The sequence below is a fragment of the Salvelinus sp. IW2-2015 genome, linkage group LG25 (genome assembly GCF_002910315.2).
Source record: "Salvelinus sp. IW2-2015 linkage group LG25, ASM291031v2, whole genome shotgun sequence".
Taxonomy (NCBI): Eukaryota; Metazoa; Chordata; class Actinopteri; order Salmoniformes; family Salmonidae; genus Salvelinus; species Salvelinus sp. IW2-2015.
This window is the reverse complement of record NC_036865.1, coordinates 3021874-3042376: the sequence shown is the minus strand read 5'-3', so window position 1 is coordinate 3042376 and position 20503 is coordinate 3021874. Positions and strand designations below refer to the sequence as shown.

At 43.5% G+C, this 20503-nt stretch overlaps 1 protein-coding gene across 2 annotated transcripts in view; it reads right to left on the bottom strand.

Annotated features, from left to right (window-relative positions):
- The window catches only part of LOC111951659 (protein O-GlcNAcase), a 31663-nt gene that overhangs the window by 8281 nt on the left and 2879 nt on the right, over window positions 1-20503 (bottom strand). Inside the window, exons 4-12 of one of the 2 annotated variants that reach the window (XM_023969873.2) lie at window positions 18396-18526; window positions 13296-13467; window positions 12748-12846; window positions 12329-12613; window positions 11439-11597; window positions 11011-11189; window positions 10483-10737; window positions 8110-8313; window positions 2888-3062 (exon numbers count right to left, since the gene is read on the bottom strand). In XM_023969873.2, coding sequence (XP_023825641.1) covers window positions 2888-3062; window positions 8110-8313; window positions 10483-10737; window positions 11011-11189; window positions 11439-11597; window positions 12329-12613; window positions 12748-12846; window positions 13296-13467; window positions 18396-18526 — 1659 coding nt within the window. The remainder of the gene's footprint in view (window positions 1-2887; window positions 3063-8109; window positions 8314-10482; window positions 10738-11010; window positions 11190-11438; window positions 11598-12328; window positions 12614-12747; window positions 12847-13295; window positions 13468-18395; window positions 18527-20503) is intronic. The other variant, XM_023969874.2, reaches the window with a different exon arrangement.

Below are 20503 nucleotides of genomic sequence, written 5' to 3'. Positions count from 1 at the left end.
AGAACCAATTTTCCAAAAAATGGTGGCGTACTATAGTTAGGTACCCCCAGACTACGAGGGACAGTAGAGAAACTAACACTCTGAAGACCAGATGTGAATCCAGTGTGGTAGGTGCATCCAGTGCTGGTTTAAGCCTCTTCCATGAAAAGGCCTACTTGTAAAAAAACAAACATGTTAGAGAGAAATGAACGCTGTCAAAGAAAATAGCATCTTAAACATTAACGTTGGTCTCTCGCTCCTAAAGTTCGCTGCGCAAAATGGGACTCTGTTCCATCACCCATATCAAACATCCTGATCTGATGTGAAAATCCAAAAACAATGAATGAAAAACAATACCAAATCAGAAAAGGTGGCCTGCGCAGCACTTGGCCAGTGGTGATCCACTGCAGTAGAAACTGCTACTGAGGATTTGATCCATCTGCAAACGGTGAAGGGAGAGAACAGTAGAAGATAGCCGTTAGTAAATGTGTCTCAGTAACAACACCAGGGGGGAGGAGGTAAGACTGACTGCCGGCTGCACAGCTACAGACCAATCAGGGGACGGATACTTAGAACATAGCTTTTTGATCGGGCCTCGAGTGCCGGTTTAGCTATAAAAAGAGAAGCTGTAGACAAGTTTTCTACAGACCAAACTGGTTCACCGGATGTGGGAAAGCCTTTAGATTGCTTTATGTTCTGGTCTAGCTAGCCCACAGCTGGTCACGCTTTAGAAAGACAGACTTCCTACTAAATTCACTGAAAGATTCTCTAGCGTCTAAATTGTTATACTGGTTTAAGGCTTCATAACGCCGTTATAGCTTCGATTGAGCRGTAGTTCTGCCAGTGTGGGTTTGCTGCCTGCTGTGTACTGTATAGGTTAGAGGTCTCAGCTCTGGACAGAAACCTGTGAATGAAACATGGTTATTGTGTGACATACAGGCCATGCTGGTGCTTCGGGGTTGATCAAAAGAGCTTCCAATGGCTGCAGAAGACCACTCGCAGAAATGTTGTTCTAACCGTATCAGGGTGCATTCAGGATCCCTGTCTGCTCAGATATTCGATCACTATCTTTGTTTCATGCACCAGAATGGCCTTTCACTGTCAGTCACCTCAGTCACCTCGCTCTCCAAGCTCACAGGCATGCTACGGGGTGGAAGTGGGGGAGTTACCCTTGCGTTCCACCCCCCAGACACAGGCTGGCAGCAGGTCTGTGTGTGTGCGCATGTGTGTGTGTGTGAACGCAGCAGCCACCACACACAGCAAGCAGCAGTAACCCATCTCTGGACCTGTCACTACTGATACTGACAATTCACTTAGTTGTGGTGGACCAATTCATTTCGGTTTACTGTACGGGGGACGAGCAGTGCAAGCGGCATTCAGTTAGTCAAAGTAAAAATCGACAAATCAAAAAGTGCAATAAAACAGAATAAAAACAACAATTGAAAAGCAATGTAGCAGATGTCGATATCTGTCGCTGATGGATACTTCGAAGTCAAATTTATCCTAAAACTAGCTGGGAGAGCTGACAATAAGCTCTAGACTCACCTTTAACACAGGTGAAAGGCGACAGAGGTGAAATGTTGCATTGCCAAGTCCACAAATATGCTTAATCATCTGTTAAGCAGACTGGGGAGTGGGCACTATAGATACAGTGCATGTTCAGATGTTTCATTATTATGTGCATGACTAAACTACCAAAGACTGATCTTTCATCTGCCATCCATACTGTTGCACTATCAATCGTATCGTGGAGAAACTGCAATATGGCCAAACACACATCTTTAATGCTCGTACAGAAGCTTACCAAAATGATATTCACCTTTGTGTATGTATTGAGCTTATCTAAACTAACCATGAGACTTCACCATGAAGCTTAAAGACTTGACATATTTTTCCCATACCTACAGTACTAGTCAGAAGTCTGGACACACCTACTCATTCATGGATTTTTCTTTATTTTTACTAGTTTCTACATTGTAGAATAATAATGAAGACATCAAAACGATGAAATAACACACATGGAATCATGTAGTAACCAAAAAAGTGTATTTTAGATTCTTCAATGTAGTTGGCTGCTTTTCCTTCTAACTCATCCCAAACCATCTCAATTGGGTTGAGGTCGGGTGATTGTGGAGGCCAGGTCATCTGATGCAGCACTCCATCACTCTCCTTATTGGTAAAATAGTCCTTACACAGCCTGGAGGTGTGTTGGGCCATTGTCATTGTCCTGTTGAAATACAAATGATAGACCGACTAAGCGCAAACTAGATGGGATGGCGTATCGCAACTGGACAATGACCCAACACACCTTCCGGCTGTGTAAGGGCTATTTGACCAAGAAGGAGAGTGCTGCATCAGATGACCTGGCCTCCACAAATCACCCGTCCTCAACCCAATTGAGATGGTTTGGGATGAGTTGGACCGCAGAGTGAAGGAAAAGCAGCCAACAAGTGCTCAACATATGTGGGAGCTCAGCATATGTGGGAACTCCTTCAAGACTGTTGTTAAAGCATTCCAGGTGAAGCTGGTTGACAGAATGCAAAGAGTGTGCAAAGCTGTCATCAAGGTAAAGGGTGGCTACTTAGAATAATCTCAAATAAAATATATTTTGATTTGTTTAACACTTTTTTGGTTACTACATGATTCCATGTGTTATTATATAGTTTTGATGTCTTCACTATTATGATACAAGGTAGAAAAATATATATATATATTTTTTAAAGAAAACGCCTGGAATGAGTAGGTGTGTCCAAACTTTTGACTGGTACTGTATATGTGTTTCATGTCCTACACTTACTGTTCTGCTGCTCTGAGAAGTTGGAGTCAAGCTGTACCGTTCCAGGTGTCCATACCGTACGTACCTATTCAGTGTGTGTGTGTGAGAGAGAGTGTGTGTGTCCATGCGTACCTAGCCACTGGACAAAGGACTTGACCATGGANNTGATGCTCTTGATGTCCCAGATGTAGGGGTAGAGGTCGTAGAGGATGGTGCGGTTGGCTGAGTTCGACAGCCTGGTGAACATCTGGATGACCGAGCAACACATCTCCTCAAACCTCTCTGCCCGGGACTGCCACTCCACTACCTGGGGGACACGAAACAGGGTGCTGTTCATCAGGGCACATAACAGAAGGGGCTATGATGATTTCTGTTTAACTGTGTAATCGACGATTATGGATGAAGACCGTCATGAAAATAAAAMAACCTTCAAATTTCATTTCAAAGTCGATAAACTTTACCCAAAAGCAGCAAAGTAAGCCTGGTTTAGGTATAACAGCCGATATAGACACGAGGAGGAAAAACTAGGAAGTTTTAGAATTTTGTGATGTGGAACGAACAGCTGACTGACGACGGGGCCGCCGGGCTTTAAAAAAGATGACACATGCAGTTGTCTCCAGTCCGGAGTGGAGATAAAAAAAAATGTAAAAACATTTTTAGTTTTGAAAAATTCTAACTGTGACCTTGGTCACATGACTGTCATTAGTCCTACTAATGAACATGGGCCAGCTGKGACTCTTTTCAAAGACATATCCAATGGTCACATGGTCACTGACAGAACCCATCCACAGCCTTGGACAGAACTAAATGTATCGACATGACAAAACTGTCATCTCTGTGAAGTGACTTTCCAGCGTGTGTGCCACTGCACGGATCAAGTTTCGGTGTTTTAGACAAACATCTCAATGGCTGCTTAGAGATACTACACAACCACCTGTGGTAKATCGTGGGGTGTTGGGTTGAGCGTGCAGAGATTAACACAGAGACCGGGAGGTTTCAGTCAGCAAACACAACTTTACCAGGCCATAAAATCAARATAACAAAGAAAATCACGTAGGTTTGGCTCAGTCCTTCTTCTCAGCTTTGGTTCTGTGTCGGTCTCTCCCGCGGTGTGCCACAGTGCTCCTTTTATGTGGCCTCCACAGCTGGTTGGCACTTTCCCCTAATTACATCCACTTGGAGCCATCCATGTCGGGTTGCCCGGCTAGTGTACTCCCAGCAGAGGGAGCCAACATTGCAGCACGTACCTCTCTTCTATTACCACCCCCCCCCGGGGTAGACCTCTCAGGATACCACACACCATTTTGTACCGCAGTCGTTACCACCATCAACCCTGAATATTTTTCAGCTCTGAATATCAGAAAAAATGTAATGACTAACAAGATTAACATAAATAGAATCTCCCTCCTCTCTACCAATACCTGGGTGGCCTGGAGGTTAAAAGCGTTGGGCCAGTAATTGGAAGGGCGCTGGTTCGAATCCCAGAGCCGGTGGAAGGTGGAATAATCTGCCGTTCTGCACACCCGCTGAAATCTAATTAGCATAATAATAATCCCCATAAAAATGTCAGTTAAAAGCTAGAGATATGTTTTTTTGGCATCCACTGCATCTGCGGGAAAAAGGTGACAGAGCTAGAGAGCCGTGTTTGTCAGACCATGAGACATCCTGAAAATCGGTATTCTCACAAAATCGTCTGTAGCGTCCGAACGGTTTGGCCTACAAACTGTTGACACCTCTATAGAAAGGTGACATCTCACGAACATAATAAAAAAAAAAAATCACCTTTATTTAACCAGGTAGGCTAGTTGAGAACAAGTTCTCATTTGCAACTGCGACCTGGCCAAGATAAAGCAAAGCAGTTTGACACATACAACAACACAGAGTTACACATGGAATAAACAAACATACAGTCAATAGTAGAGTAGAACAAAATAAAAGAAAAAGTCTATATACAGTGAGTGCAAATAAGGTAAGATAAGGGAGTTAAGGCAATAAATAAGCCATGGTGGCGAAGTAATTACAATATAGCAATTAAACACTGGAATGGTAGATGTGTAGAAGATGAATGTGCAAGTAGAGATAATGGGGTCAAAGGAGCAAGATAAATAAATAAATACAGTATGGGGATGAGGTAGTTGGGTGGGCTATTTACAGATGGGCTACGTACAGGTGCAGTGATCTGTGAGCTGCTCTGACAGCTGGTGCTTAAAGCTAGTGAGGGAGATATGAGTCTCCAGCTTCAGTGATTTTTGCAGTTTGTACCAGTCATTAGCAGCAGAGAACTGGAAGGCGGCCAAAGGAAGAATTGGCTTTGGGGGTGACCAGTGAGATATACCTGCTGYAGCGCGTGCTACAGGTGGGTGCTGCTATGGTGACCAGTGAGCTGAGATAAGGCGGGGGGCTTTACCTAGCAGAGACTTGTAGATGACCTGGAGCCAGTGGGTTTGGCGACAAGTATGAAGCGAGGGCCAGCCAACGAGAGCGTACAGGTCGCAGTGGTGGGTAGTATATGGTGCCTTGGTGACAAAACGGATGGCACTGTGAGAGACTGCATCCAATTTGTTGAGTAGAGTGTTGGAGGAAGGAGTTTACAGTCTAACCAGACACCTAGGTATTTGTAGTTGTCCACATATTCTGAGCCAGAACCGAACATGTTGGTTGTTTTGCTCTAGGACACCCACAGGCCTCACAAGACTCGTCTGAAGGTCCCCCGGTCAATGTTGCCTCCTTTTTTACGGCACAGWGCAAATTTCAGGTCTGCTGAGCACAAAACTCTGTGCAACTTCCGGTGTGCGTTTACCCTGAACACTGAGGCTGTACTCGCTTTAAGTTAAAACTAACAGTGGTCAAGTAGGCTACTGTGGCTATTTGTTCATAATAGGCCTACCAGGAGGGGACTACCATCAAAAACAAATGGAGAAAATGCATCCGATAACATTTTAACATGGAAACAGCTGAACGATAGAAAAGATGACAGTAGCTGCCGATGTGTGGTGTTCAGTGTYGGCCTACATTCAATGATCATTTTGAAAAAAACATGCAGGGCTTGACATTAACCGGTTTATCCACTCGTCCTTCAGATAAGGAGGAGACTGAAAATGTTGTTGTTCAATGCAATAAATGACTTTAAATTTTTTTTAAGGCTTCATTATTCCTATACCATTATTACAGAGAATCCGACAAATGATGCTACCCTCTGCCTATTGGCTACTTAGCTTATTCAAGCCCGTCTCAACATACAACACTGCCCCTTTAAGACAAAAAAAAAGCTTGACCTGACTCGCTTTTCAAAGATGTTTAGAAATGCTAACGTTCTGTGCTCTTGTAGGAAGCAATCACTCCCCCATTGCGGACTACAAATTAACTATAACTAGGATAATAACTCMCTAACTAGCATAGAATATGAACACTTTGCACAAGTCGCTACATGTAGCTCTCGCTATGTTATCAAAACAAGCGCATACTCACGACCGCTCAGGCTGTAAAAACATTCCAATTTAATGTGAATAGCACTTAGCCATACAGTGCATTCGGAAAGCATTCAGACACCTTGACTTTTTCCACAGTTTGTTACYTTACAGCCMTATTCTGAAATGTATTAAATAAAAATGTTCCTCAATCTACACACAATACCCCGTAATGGCCAGGCTGTATCACATCCGGCCGTGATTGGGAGTCCCATAGGGCGGCGAACAATTGGCACAGCGTCGTCCAGGTTTGGCTGTGGTAGGCAGTCATTGTAAATAAGAATTTGTTCTTAACTGACTTGCCTAGTTAAATAAAAGTACATTTAAAAAATAAAAAATGTTTTATGTCAACGTGAAAACAGGGGTTTCAAACAGAAATACCTTATTTATAGAAGTATTCAGATCCTTTGCTAGGAGACTCGACATTGAGCTCTGGTGCATCCTGTTTCCATTGACCATCCTGTGGTAAATTCAATTGATTGGACGTGATTTGGAAAGGCACACACCTGTCTATACAAGGTCCCACAGATGACAGTACATGTCAGAGCAAAAACCAAGCCATGAGGTCGAAGGAATTGTCCGTAGAGCTCCGAGACAGGATTGTGTCGAGGCACAGATCTGGGGCAAGGTACCAAAACATCGAAGGTCCACAAGAACACAGTGGCCTCCATCATTCTTAAATGGAAGAAGTTTGAAACCACCAAGACTATTCCTAGAGCCACCCGGCCAAACTGAGCAATCGGGGGATAAGGATCTTGGTCAGGGAACTGACAAAGAACCCGATGGTCACTGACAGAACTCCAGAGTTTATCTGTGGAGTGGAGATGGGAGAACCTTCCAGAAGGACAACAACAATCTATGCAGCACTCCACCAAATCAGGCCTATATGGTAGAGTGGCCAGACGGAAGCCACTCCTCAGTAAAAGGCACGACAGCCTGCTTGGAGTTTGCCAAAAGACACCTAAAGACTTTCAGACCATTAGAAACAAGATTCTCTAGTTACCTTAGTGTTCTTGGGCACAGGGACTATGGTGGTCTGCTTAAAACATGTTGGTATTACAGACTCGGACAGGGAGAGCCTGAAAATATCAGTGAAGACACTTGCCAGTTGGTCTGCGCATGCTCGCAGTACATGTCCTGGTAATCCGTCTGGCTCTGCGGCCTTGTGAATGTTGACCTGTTTAAAGGTCTTACTCATGCCTGTCAATGCAAAAATAATCATACTCCTATGCATTCTGCCTACATCAAAACCTCGTTTAGGTACGTTGCATTGAAAGTGGCTAATATTGCATTGATTCGATCACAATTTCAACAGTAAAGGGAAACATTGATAGAGTTAAATAACAGGGAAAACTCTAGAAAGTTGATTGAAGTTCAACCTCGTGCTTCCCTGCGCAGGCTGACATTACTTCTGCGCTGCTCCCCCGGGACTACCGCGCAGAGGGAACCATCGCCCCCCAAAAATATATAGATAAATAAATAAGATACTGTTTAGTGCCCAAAAAATTGAATAAATAACAAATGTTTCCTGATCTTTCTTATATCTCTCAGATATAGAACAGACAGTTCAAACTTCCTACTAATTGTTTTTCCATGTAGCAAATCTGTTATTCAATGCGTTTGTACTGGCTAATAGAAGGCCAAAAATAATTTACATTATTAAAAATATATATTTTGATACTTCAAGGGGTCTTAAAATTCAAAATCAAACAGCAAAACGATCCTTGGTATGACACTCTTAAAAACAATTCCATATAGCTTAGTAGAACCCCTCCCTCCCTCGGCTTAGACCCGGCTTAAGACTTTTATGAGTTAAATGCGGAAGACACATTTCGGGTTGAATGGATTCAGTTGTGGAACTGACTAGGTACCCCCCCCCCAACCTACCTTCTCTGGCTCCTTGTCGTTGCAGTCGACACCGACGGTGCTGCAGTTAGCCCGTAGCCAATTGAACTCCTTGAGCATGTGCAGGGCCTTGGGTCCGTACTCATAGGGCAGGTAGAAGAGCTCAGCCAGCAGGGTCAGGTCCTCCAAAGAAAGAGACTCTGCAGTGTACAATACCTTCTCATTGGGACCAAGCACAAAAACATCCTGAAAGACAAACAAATGTAATTGTTTAAACATACATAATTTAATTGTAAGCCACTTTGGATAATCTGAGTAGCTTTGGATGTAATTGACGGACACACACACACAAGACCTGGGTTCAAATACAATTTGGGGGATTTCAATTACAATTTGGGGTATTTCAATTACTTTCAAAGACATTTGTATGTACAGTGCCCTCGGAAAGTATTTAGACTGATTGACTATTTCCACATTTTGTTCGTTTACAGCCTTATTTAAAAAATGTATTAAATAAAAATCCTCAGCAATCTACACAAAAAAATGAAAACAGGTTTTTAGAAATGTTTGCTAATTACTAAAAAAAATACAGAAATACCTTATTTGCATAAGTATTGACACTTTGCAATGAGACATGAAATTGAAGACAGGTGCATCCTGTTTCAATTGATCATTATTGAGATGTTTCTACAACTTGATTGGAGTCCACCTGTGGTAAATTCAATTGATTGGACATGATTTGGAAAGGCACACACCTGTCTATATAAGATCCTACAGTTGACAGTGCATGGCAGACCAAAAACCAAGCCATGAGGTCGAAGGAATTGTCCGTAGAGCTCCGAGACATGATTGTGTTGAGCCACAGATCTGGGGAAGGTTACCAAAACATTTCTGCAGCATTGAAGGTCCCCAAGAACACAGTGGCCTCCATCATTCTTAAATGGAAGAAGTTTGGAACCACCAAGACTCTTCCTAGAGCTGGCCGCCCGGCCAAACTGAACAATCGGGGGATAAGGGTCTTGGTCAGGGAGGTGACCAGGAGGTGACCAAGAACTGACAGAGCTCTAGAGTTCCTCTGTATAGATTGGAGAACCATCCAGAAGCAATATCTGCAGCACTCCACCAATCAGGCCTTTATGGTAGTGGCCATGCAGAAGCAACTCCTCAGTACAAAGGCACATGACAGCCTGCTTGGACTCTCAGACAATGAGAAACAAGATTCTCTGGTCTGATGAAACAAAGATTCAACTCTTTGGCCTGAATGCCAAGTGTCACGTCTGGAGGAAACCTGGCACCATGGTGGTGGCAGTATCATGTGGGGATGTTTTCCAGCAGCAGGAACTGGGATACTAGTCAGGATCGAGGCAAAGAGGAACGGAGCAAAGTACAGAGAGATCCTTAATGAAAACCTGCTACAGAGCACTCATGATCTCAGACTGGGGGTGAAGGTTCACCTTCCAACAGGACAACAACCCTAAGCACACAACCAAGACAATGTAGGAGTGGTTTCGGGACAAGTCTCAATGTCCTTGAGTGGCCCAGCCAGAGCCCAGACTTGAACCCGATCAAACATCTCTGGAGAGACCTGAAAATAGCTGTGCAGCGACAGTKCTCATCCAACCTGACAGAGCTTGAGAGGATCTGCAGAAAAGAATGGGAGAAACTCCCCAAATACAGGTGTGCCAAGCTTGTAGTGTCATAACCAAGAAGACTCGAGGCTGTAATCGCTGCTAAAGGTGCTTCAACAAAATACTGAGTAAAGGGTCTGAATACTTATGTAAATGTGATATATTTTTTTAAATGAGCAAACATGTATATTGTGTGTAGATTGATGAGGGGGAAAAAACTATGTAATCAATTTTAGAGTAAGGCTGTATGTAACCTAATAAAATGTGGAAAAAGTCAAGGTCTGAATACTTTCCGAAGGCACTGTATATCCCTTCCTCCCATTCCTCCAGCCAAATCACAGGTAGTCCTTTGCAAATATGAGAAAATACGCCATTATACGCAGCATTATACTATATACAATGTGAAGTTGAATTAAAATGTGTTGAATTGAGTAGAAGTGTGAATTTCACTGACAGGTTTTGCATAGCACATGCACAGAACGTTTAGAAAACGCCCCCCCGCCCCCCCCCCCCCCCCTCCGTGGTATCAATAATAAAATGTTGGTGTCGTGACAACACTACTCCCATAATGTATTTGGAAATAAATATAGACTATTTATAGGAATTGTTTTGAAAACACTTAAATACTTTTCAAATTCCAATAGAAGTAGTTGATTAGGGCCACATTATTTGAAAATAATTAATTGAAAATACTCAAATACACAGAACATAAGAATTTAAATAACAAATAATCAATTAAATACACATGTATACGAACCCAGGTCTGACACACACACAAACGTCTTACCTGTTTGAGCTGTTCGTCTGTCTGCATGGGGGCCATGTCAATGTCCTCCTCTGGAGACTTGGACTCGGGAACTAGGACCTCCCTGTCTGTGTCCATGGGCTTCAGCTCCTCCACCATCTTGTCTAAAAGGACCAGGCTGTTCTTGGTCTCAGTTTCAGCCTCGGCTACAGGGTCTGGCTCTGGGTCCGTCTCATACGGTTTCTCCACAACCATCTCCATGGGCTCTTCATCAGACTCCTTCTTCTCAACATCCACCTGAACAGAAACGTTCAGGAAACAAGTTATCGCCTCACCATCTTCGTGATCCCGTGAGGYTCTTTTCATTCTATTGCGTGTTTGTTGTCGATCAGTTGTAATGAAAATCCGTTTTGTTTTTGGTCACACGTAGACTAATGTGAGACTTCAGTGACAACACAGACAAACAAGGGAAATGAACTCAAAGCCATTGGATGTGCATTGCATAATTCATGTTCTATCTATCTAATATCTATCTAATATTAAAATGATCTAAGTTAAATCAGTAACTACCTCCCCCACCTCTTGTTGTTGCAGACTCTTGGCCATGGGGTGGTTGTTGGGGTCGGGGGCACCTGTGGGGGCCATGATGGGCTGCTGGAACACTGTAGTACCAGCGCAGAGGGAGGAGGCGCCTAGTGATGGCACGTTAATAGCTGAACTCTTAGCTCCGCTATGGGGTACCTGGCGACCTGGAGAGGAGACAAGAACGGAGACAATGTCAACATGCTATACACGACAAATATATAAAGGCGTTAATAACAAATATCAACATACTAGAAAAATATATGTCTAGCTTTAATGGATGATTGACGAGTGTCCACCAGTGGTGGATTTGAGAGACATTTACCATTGCTCCAAATGATACAGTATGAAGTAAGGCAACAGAAATACATACACAGGTGTTATATGCGAGATGATAGGTAGGTCACGGTGCTTACTGTTGTACTGGTGAGGCACTAAAAACTCCACCAGCCACTCTGTGAGGGCCAGTTTCAGGGCCAGCTGAGGYCTGTACAACATGTCTGTCTCCAACTCCTCATCACTGCCCTCATTTTCCAGCTTGATCTGGATAGACACAGTGCTGTCTTCTCCATCCGCTGAGAGAGGGAGGAAGGAAGGACGGGGATAAATACAGATACCATAACAAGGTGTAATGTACAGGTCTGTTTGAATACTGCAAAAGTGCCTCCTTCCCTTCCTCTATTGGAGAAATCACTCATGTGACTGGATGGAACTGAAAGCCATGTAATCTGAATGGACAGAATGCTGTGCTCTTTCGAGAACATATATTTTTGTGTCACTCTAAAACACCRACAGACATGAGACTTTGGGGGGTAGCCATTGTGTGTACCTCACGTGACACTGTCAGTGACCCTACTCTACTCTATAAACACTAAAACAAACATTCACATGGCCTCCAAATAGACACGTGGATTAACAATGCATAACAGTGCTAAAGACCCTACACCTTTAAGACAGGGGTGACTACAAGGGTTACTGCTGGCCTACTACTCTTGGTTTCTCTGTGGAGCTTCATTGATCAATTATTGTCACTAATTGGCAATAACACACCAGTTCAGGACAACAATAAATACCAACACACACAGCAGTCCTTGAGGACCAAAGCTGTACAACCCTGCTTTAAGACATTTGCCTTTTAGGTTAAATCTGGCAAATTGCAGAACATAATGTCGCTGAAAAAATACACCTAATAAAGTGAATAAATAAAGTCCATCCCAGTCAGACTAATTTCACTGTACCCGAAAGTGCCAGAACTGACAAATGAATTCAATTGTGGGATTAAAACGAAAGTCTAAATCAGACTTACTCATGGCGACATCCTTGCGCACTCCGTTCATGTTGGACTTGTACCAGGTGGCCAGGGTGTGGATGGCTACGAAGTTGGACTCGAACTCACAGTTGGGGTTGGTGAGAACCCCTTTTAGGCGGGGGATGAGCTCCGTGGAGCGCCCCTTGTACGGCCCCAGGAACAGACGCTTCTGGTCGTAGTCGTTGGCATGGATGTTGTCCCAGATRACCGGAGCTCTCTTCAGGATCTTAGAGACCTCCTCTATTGATTCCACTGTGATYTCTTTCGATACCACCTTAGGACCTGGAAACATAATTTCAGATATATCTAGGAGTCATAAAAGTMATTAAGTATGTTACAAGGTCTGTTAGTGTTTAAGGTTAATCTAATGAGTGCCAAAACATGTGTAATTTGAATTTGTTTCCGATCTACTGTACCTGTCCACAGCACTTCAATACCAGGCAGCAGCTTCTCTCCTACTGTGTGCAGGTAGGGCGACTGGGCAACATTGGGGTAGCAGAATGTTCCACAGTACTCTGGTTTAGTAAAACACAAAGAAAAACATACATAGAATCTATATCTTCCGTCAACTATGAATCCGGACCAAATTTCAGTTACATACATAAATACAGGGCAAGTCGATACACAGATACAGGTTATCCAGGGTCGTGTTCAGTCGGCACAAAACCGAAGAAGCCATCCCGAAAAGGAGGGAAACCGGGAGATACTATATAAACTAAGAAATGCTTGTTTTTGTTTTCGATTGCAAAACATGTGTATGTATGTATGTATGTATGTGTGTATGTGTGTGTATGTGTGTATGTGTGTGTATGTATGTATGTATGTATGTATGTATGTATGTATGTATGTATGTATGTATGTGTGTATGTATGTGTGTATGTATGTATGTATGTATGTATGTATGTATGTATGTATGTATGTATGTATGTATGTATGTATGTATGTATGTATGTATGTATGTTACCTGTGGGGCAGAAGAGAAAGGTCTCAGGCTCTCCCAGGTACTGAAAGATCTCGTTGGTGATGGACACCTGGGCATGGGCGAAGGAGCTGAACACTTCCTTGTCGGCGGGGCACATGTTGTGGTCAATGTCGTCAAACAGTAAGGCAAATGACTTGCAGCCAAAGTGAGTCACCTGAGCGAGAGTATTAATTATGAGACGATGTGTTAAGACTCCAGTAAATGAGTAAGTGCAGACAGTCAAGGATGTAGGGGTCATAGAATTAGGAATTAGAATGGACATGAACCGTATGATGATATAAAGGTCAGCCATTTTGGTTAAGGAGTGGGTCAATCATGGTTTGCCAGTGCTGTGATAAGATAGTGTAAAATAATGAATGTATTTGCACTGTATGTTTGTTAACTAGCTAGCCAGTCAGTTCTAGAGAAAAAAAAATCAAATTAACTGCCAATATGCTAACATTCCACTCAAACAAATCAAAAACTGGACAAAATCAGTTGATGCTAGGACTTTGACAAGTTGTAAATTTGCAACAAGTACTGACATTGTATCATATAAAAAGCACTCACACGCTTTCCAAGAAAACACAAATGTAGACATTTATGATCGGTTTACATATTTTAGAGGCAATATATACAGAAAATGTGCTATAAAACCTGTATTGATAATTATATATTACGCCGCAGGCTMCTGTTTTACAGGCTAACTTATTTTGTACATAAGTCCTACGCGAAGGATATACTGCTTTCCGGAGACCAGGCCCAAAACCCAATCATTAGCGGGAAGAAAATGCGGAGTTACAGAGGGAGAAGGTCGGGGTGCCTTGTTAGGATTCGTAGGCGAGTGAGTAAATCGCCATTACCTTRGGTTCTATTGGCCAACGTGCAATCACTGGAAAACAACCTCAATGATCTATAGTCGAGACTATCCTACAAACGGGACATTAAAAACTGTAAGATCTTATGTTTCACCGAGTCATGGCTGAACGACCACACAGATATTATAGAACTGGCTAGGTTTCACAAGGCCGCGGACCAGACGGATTACCAGGGAGTGTACTCAGAACATGCGCAGACCAACTGGCAAGAGCCTTCACTGATATTTTCAACTGCTCCCTGACCGAGTCTGTATACCTAGATGTTTCAAGCAGACCAGCATAGTCCCTGTGCCCAAGAATGCGAAGGTAACCTGCCAGAATGATTACCGCCCAGCAGCACTCACGTCGGTAGCCATGAAATGCTTGGGCTGGTCATGGCTCACATCAATACCATCATCCCAGAAACCCTAGACCCACTCCAATTCGCATACCGCCCCAACAGATCCACAGATGATGCAATCTCAATCACACTCCACACTCCCCTTTCTCACCTGYACAAAAAAAAAACACCTATGTGAGAATGCTGTTCATTGACCACAGCTCAGCATTCAACACCATAGCACCCACAAAGCTCATCACTAAGCTAAGGACCCTGGGACTAAACACCTCCCTCTGCAACTGGATCCTGGACTTCCTGACGGGCCGCCCCCTGGTGGTAAGGGTAGGCAACAACACATCTGCCACGCTAATCCTCAAAACAGGGGCCCCTCAGGGGTGCGTGCTTAGTCCCCTCCTGCACTCCCTGCTCACCCACAACTCCGTGGCTAAGCACGACTCCAACACCATCATTAAGTTTGCTGACGACAACAGTGGTAGGCCTGATCACCGACAACTATGAGACAGCCTATAGGAAGGAGGTCAGAGACCTGACAGTGTGGTGCCAGGACAACAACCTCTCCCTCTATGCGAGCAAGACAAAGGAGATGATCGTGGACTACAGGAAAAGGAGGGTCGAACAGACTCCCAATAACATTGACGGGGCTGTAGGAGTGGGTCGAGAGATAAGTTCCTTGGTGTCCACATCCCCAACAAACTATCATGGTCCAAACACACCAAGACAGTCGTGAAGAGGGCACGACAACAGCTTTTCCCCCTCAGGAGACTGAAAAGATTTGGCATGGGTCCCCAGATCCTCAAAAAGTTATACAGCTGCACCATCAAGAGCATCCCGACCGGTTGCATCACCGCCTGGTATGGCAACATCACTGGAGCCACGCTTCCTGCCATCCAGGACATATATAGCTATAAGACTGCTGAACAATTAATCAAACGGCCACCCGGACTATTTACATTGGATCCCCCCTTTGCTTTTACACTGCTACTACTCTCTGTTTATTATCTGTGCATATGCATTTATTATCTATGCATAGCATCTATGTGAACTGATTGCTCCCCATCTATCTTCAGAGCTCGTGCTGCTAGGCGACCTAAACTGGAACATGCTTAACACCCCAGCCATCCTACAATCTAAGCTTGATGCCCTCAATCTCACACAAATTATCAATGAACCTACCAGGTACCACCCCAAAGCCGTAAACACGGGCACCCTCATAGATATCATCCTAACCAACTTGCCCTCTAAATACACCTCTGCTGTTTTCAACCAAGATCTCAGCGATCACTACATCATTGCCTGCATCTGTAATGGGTCAGCAGTCAAACGACCTCCACTCATCACTGTCAAACGCTCCCTGAAACACTTCAGCGAGCAGGCCTTTCTAATCGACCTGGCCAGGGTATCCTGGAAGGATATTGATCTCATCCCATCAGTAGAGGATGCCTGGTTATTTTTATTTTTTAAATGCCTTCCTCACCATCTTAAATAATAAGCATGCCCCATTCAAGAAATTTAGAACCAGGAACATATATATCCCTTGGTTCTCTCCAGACCTGACTGCCCTTAACCAACACAAAAACATCCTATGGCGTTCTGCATTAGCATCGAACAGCCCCCGTGATATGCAACTTTTCAGGGAAGCTAGAAACCAATATACACAGGCAGTTAGAAAAGACAACGCTAGCTTTTTCAAGCAGAAATTTGCTTCCTGCAACACAAACTCAAAAAAGTTCTGGGGCACTGTAAAGTCCATGGAGAATAAGAACACCTCCTCCCAGCTGGCCACTCACTGAGGATAGGAAACACTGTCACCACCGATAAATCCACTATAATGAGAATTTCAATAAGCATTTTTCTACAGTGGCCCAGCTTTCCACCTGGCCCCCTACCCCGGTCAACAGCACTGCACCCCCACAGCAACTCGTGCAAGCCTTCTCCATTTCTCCTTCTCCCAAATCCAGTCAGCTGATGTTCTGAAAAGCTGCAAAATACTCCCAGCTGCCCACTGCACTGAGGATAGGAAACACTGTCACACGATAAATCCACTATAATAGAATTTCAATAAACATTTTTCTCACGGCTGGCCAACATTTCCACCTGGCTACCCTCACCCGGTCAAGCACTTCAGCTGATGTCTGAAAAGAGCTGCAAAATCTGGACCCCTACAAATCAGCTGGGCTAGACAATCTGGACCCTTTCTTTCTAAAAATTATCTGCCGAAATGTTTGCAACCCCTATACTAGCCTGTTCAACCTCTCTTTTGTATCGTCTGAGATCCCCAAAGATTGAAGCAGCTGGTGTCATCCCCTCTTCAAAAGGGGAAACTCTTGACCCAAACTGCTATAGACCTCTATCTATCCTACCCTGCCTTTCTAAGGTCTTCGAAAGACAAGCACAAACAGATTATCGACCATTTCGAATCCCACCATACCTTCTCCGCTATGCAATGGTTCAGAGCTGGTCATGGTGACCTCAGCCACGCTCAAAACATACTGTGCACCGTATTCATTGCCTGCCAAGGCTTTTGACTCTGTCAATCACACATCCTCTCGGCAGACTCGATAGTCTGGTTTCTCAAATGATTCCTCGCCTGGTTCACAACTACTTCTCTGATAGAGTTCAGTGTCAAATCAGGGCCTGTTGTCCGGGCTCTGGCAGTCTCTATGGGTCCACATGGTTCAATTCTTGGACCGACTCTCTTCTCTGTATACATCAATGATCTTGCTCTGCGTGAGTCTCTGATCCACCTCTACGCAGACACACCATTCTGTATACTTCTGGCCCTTCTTTGGACACTGTGCTAACTAACCTCCAGACGAGCTTTAATGCCACACAACTCTCCTTCCGTGGCCTCCATTGCTCTTAAATACAAGTAAAACTAAATGCATGCTCTTCAACCGATCGCCTGCAACTGTCCGCCCGTCCAACATCACTACTCTGGACGGTTCTGACTTAGAATATGTGGACAACTACAAATACCTAGGTGTCTGGTAGACTGTAAACTTCCTTCCAGACTCACATCAAACATCTCCAATCCAAAGTTAAATCTAGAATTGCGTTCCTATTCGCAACAAGCATCCGTCACTCAATGCTGCCAAACATACCCTTGTAAAACTCGACCATTCCTAACACGTATCCTTCGACTTCGCGTGTGGACCGATTGGTCATTTACAAAATAGCCTCCAATACCCTACTCAATAAACTGGATGCAGTCTATCACAGTGCCATCCGTTTGTCCCCAAAGCCCCATATACTACCCACCACTGCGACCTGTACGCTCTCGTTGGCTGGCCCTCGCTTCATAGTCGTCGCCAAACCCACTGGCTCCAGGTCATCTACAAGACCCTGATAGGRAAAGTCCCCCCTTATCTCAGCTCGCTGGTTCTTGAACTGCATTGTTGGTTAGGAACTTGTTAGTAGGCATTTCACGGTAAGGTCTACACCTGTTGTATTCGGCACGTGACAAATAAAAGTACGACAATATTTTAGGTTGACCATAATTATATGACACAATTTCTGAAATATCACGCCTTACTTCTATTTTCCTGCATATGTAAAATCATGATTATGCCTCTACAGCCCTTCATTCCAATTTAAACTGGTTAGAATTTCTCTCTGACCAATATGGCTGGAATTGTCATCCCTTTCTGGAACTTGGAAGGTTTATAACATAGTCTACCATATTCAATTACTAGAGGGGCTACGTGCTCAGTCAAGGATGTAAGACTATAGGCCTATGTGCTTGACCGTGATGAAAGATGATCGTCATTAGCAAGACAGTTCTCCTCCAACCCAATCCTAACATCTCAATCAGCACATTAGCAGTGGTTTTAGTGCATTGTCTGAAAGGGAAGGAGGGATGCATTTTTAAAAACAGGTTTGTGTTACCTGGTCGAGTTTCCTTTTGAGTGTGGACACTTCTTTCTGGTTGGAGAAGGTGATGTCGAGGCCCGGGGAGATGGCATAGATGAACTCAATCCCATACTCCTTTGCAGCACTGATCAGGGTAATCAGCTGTTCTATGAGAGAGAGATGCATTAGTTGTTATAGATACTATTTCACAACAATGTATTTTTACTATTCAATGTGCCACTCACTCACACACACTTTGTATTGATGTGAAATATGTGAGACAGTTTGTTTATATATATATTTAAAATATGTTATGAATTGCTGAAGGGATGCTCAGACCTAGAAATGTAAAACTGAAATGCTCTGAGAATGTTCAAGGAYGCAACTTAATTCCCTTTTTAAAAATTAAAGGGAAGATTGCAGAATTAGGTTACTGTTAAAAACATTCTGATTTGTTTCATCCAACTAAAAGTCCCAAAATGACATAACATTACATTTGTATTTTGGGAGAAATATTTAATCTGAATTTGACCGAAGTCGTGATGGAAAGCGTTCGGAAAAGTGACGTCAAGAGAAGAACACATGAGTGAATATCAGCATGAGTGAAGCCATTGTCCACATAAGACAGTGAAGACCAACATCATACCTAGTCCGCCAGTTGTTTTAGAAAAATATATTTTGCCACTATGAATAAAACCAACTTATCATATCCTGTGTTTTTCTTAATTCTGTATCAGCAACAAAAAAAAAAATATATATATATAATGATAAATATACACACACACAAACACATACAAGTCAAAAGTTGACACGCCAACTCATTCAAGGGTTTTTCTTAATTTTTGACTATTTTCTACATTCTACTATGAAATAACACATATGGAATCCTGTAGTAACCAAAAAAGTGTTAAACAACACTTAGGATCATTGTCCTGCTGGAAGGTGAACCTCCATCCCAGTCTCAAATCTCTGGAAGACTGAAACAGGTTTCCCTCAAGAATTTCCCTGTATTTAGCTCCACCCATCATTCCTTCAACTCTGACCAGTTTCCCAGTCCCTGCCGATGAAAAACATCCGCACAGCATGATGCTGCCACCACCATGCTTCACTGTGGGGATGGTGTTCTCAGGGTGATGAGAGGTGTTGGGTTTGCGCCAGACATAGCGTATTCCTTGATGGCCAAAAAGCTCAATTTTAGTCTCATCTGACCAGAGTACCTTCTTCCATATGTTTGGGGAGTCTCCCACATGCCTTTTGGCGAACACCAAACATGTTCGCTTATTCTTTTCTTTAAGCAATGGCTTTTTTCTGGCCACTCTTCCGTGAAGCCCATTTCAGTGGAGTGTACGGTTTAAAGTGGTCCTATGGACAGATACTGCAATCTCCACTGTGGAGCTTTGCAGCTCCTTCAGGGTTTTCTTTGGTCTCTTTGTTGCCGGTCTGATTAACGCCCTCCTTGCCTGGTCAGTGAGTTTTGGTGGGCGGCCCTCTCTTGGCATCCGCCAAACCCAGATTAGCCCATCGGACTGCCAAATGGTGAAGCGTGATTCATCAATCCAGAGAACGTGTTTCCACTGCTCCATAGTCCAATGTCGGCGAGCTTTACACCCCTCCAGCCTACATTTACATTACATTTTAGTCATTTAGCAGACGCTCTTATCCAGAGCGACTTACAGTAGAGTGCATACAATTTTTGTATTGATTTGTTAATGAATTTTTTTAATAAATGTGATTATTTTGGCAGATGTGGAACTGGAATTTGGTTATACTTTGCGCTCGTGACGCACTTTGAAATCAAACATTCCGCCCAGTGTACACCTGACTCGCCGTATAAAACGAGGTTGCGCGGCTGCCGTTCCCCGCCAACTTGCCAAAGTTACATTGAGGAAAGCGCTCCCTGTTCAGGGAAGTTGTCAATCATAATTCGGAACGTGGCTATAGCAAACTAGAAAGTACTACCAAACACATTTTATGATACTGGCATGCACCACTGAGATTAATGTACAGGTTGCCGTTTAGTAACTAGTTACAACATCATCGGTTACTGGTTTACTGCTACAAAATAAGCCAAGACAGCGGAAAAATAGCCCCTCAGTGCGCAAGCTAACATTAGTTCTCTATAGATAAATTCAATTTATGGCATT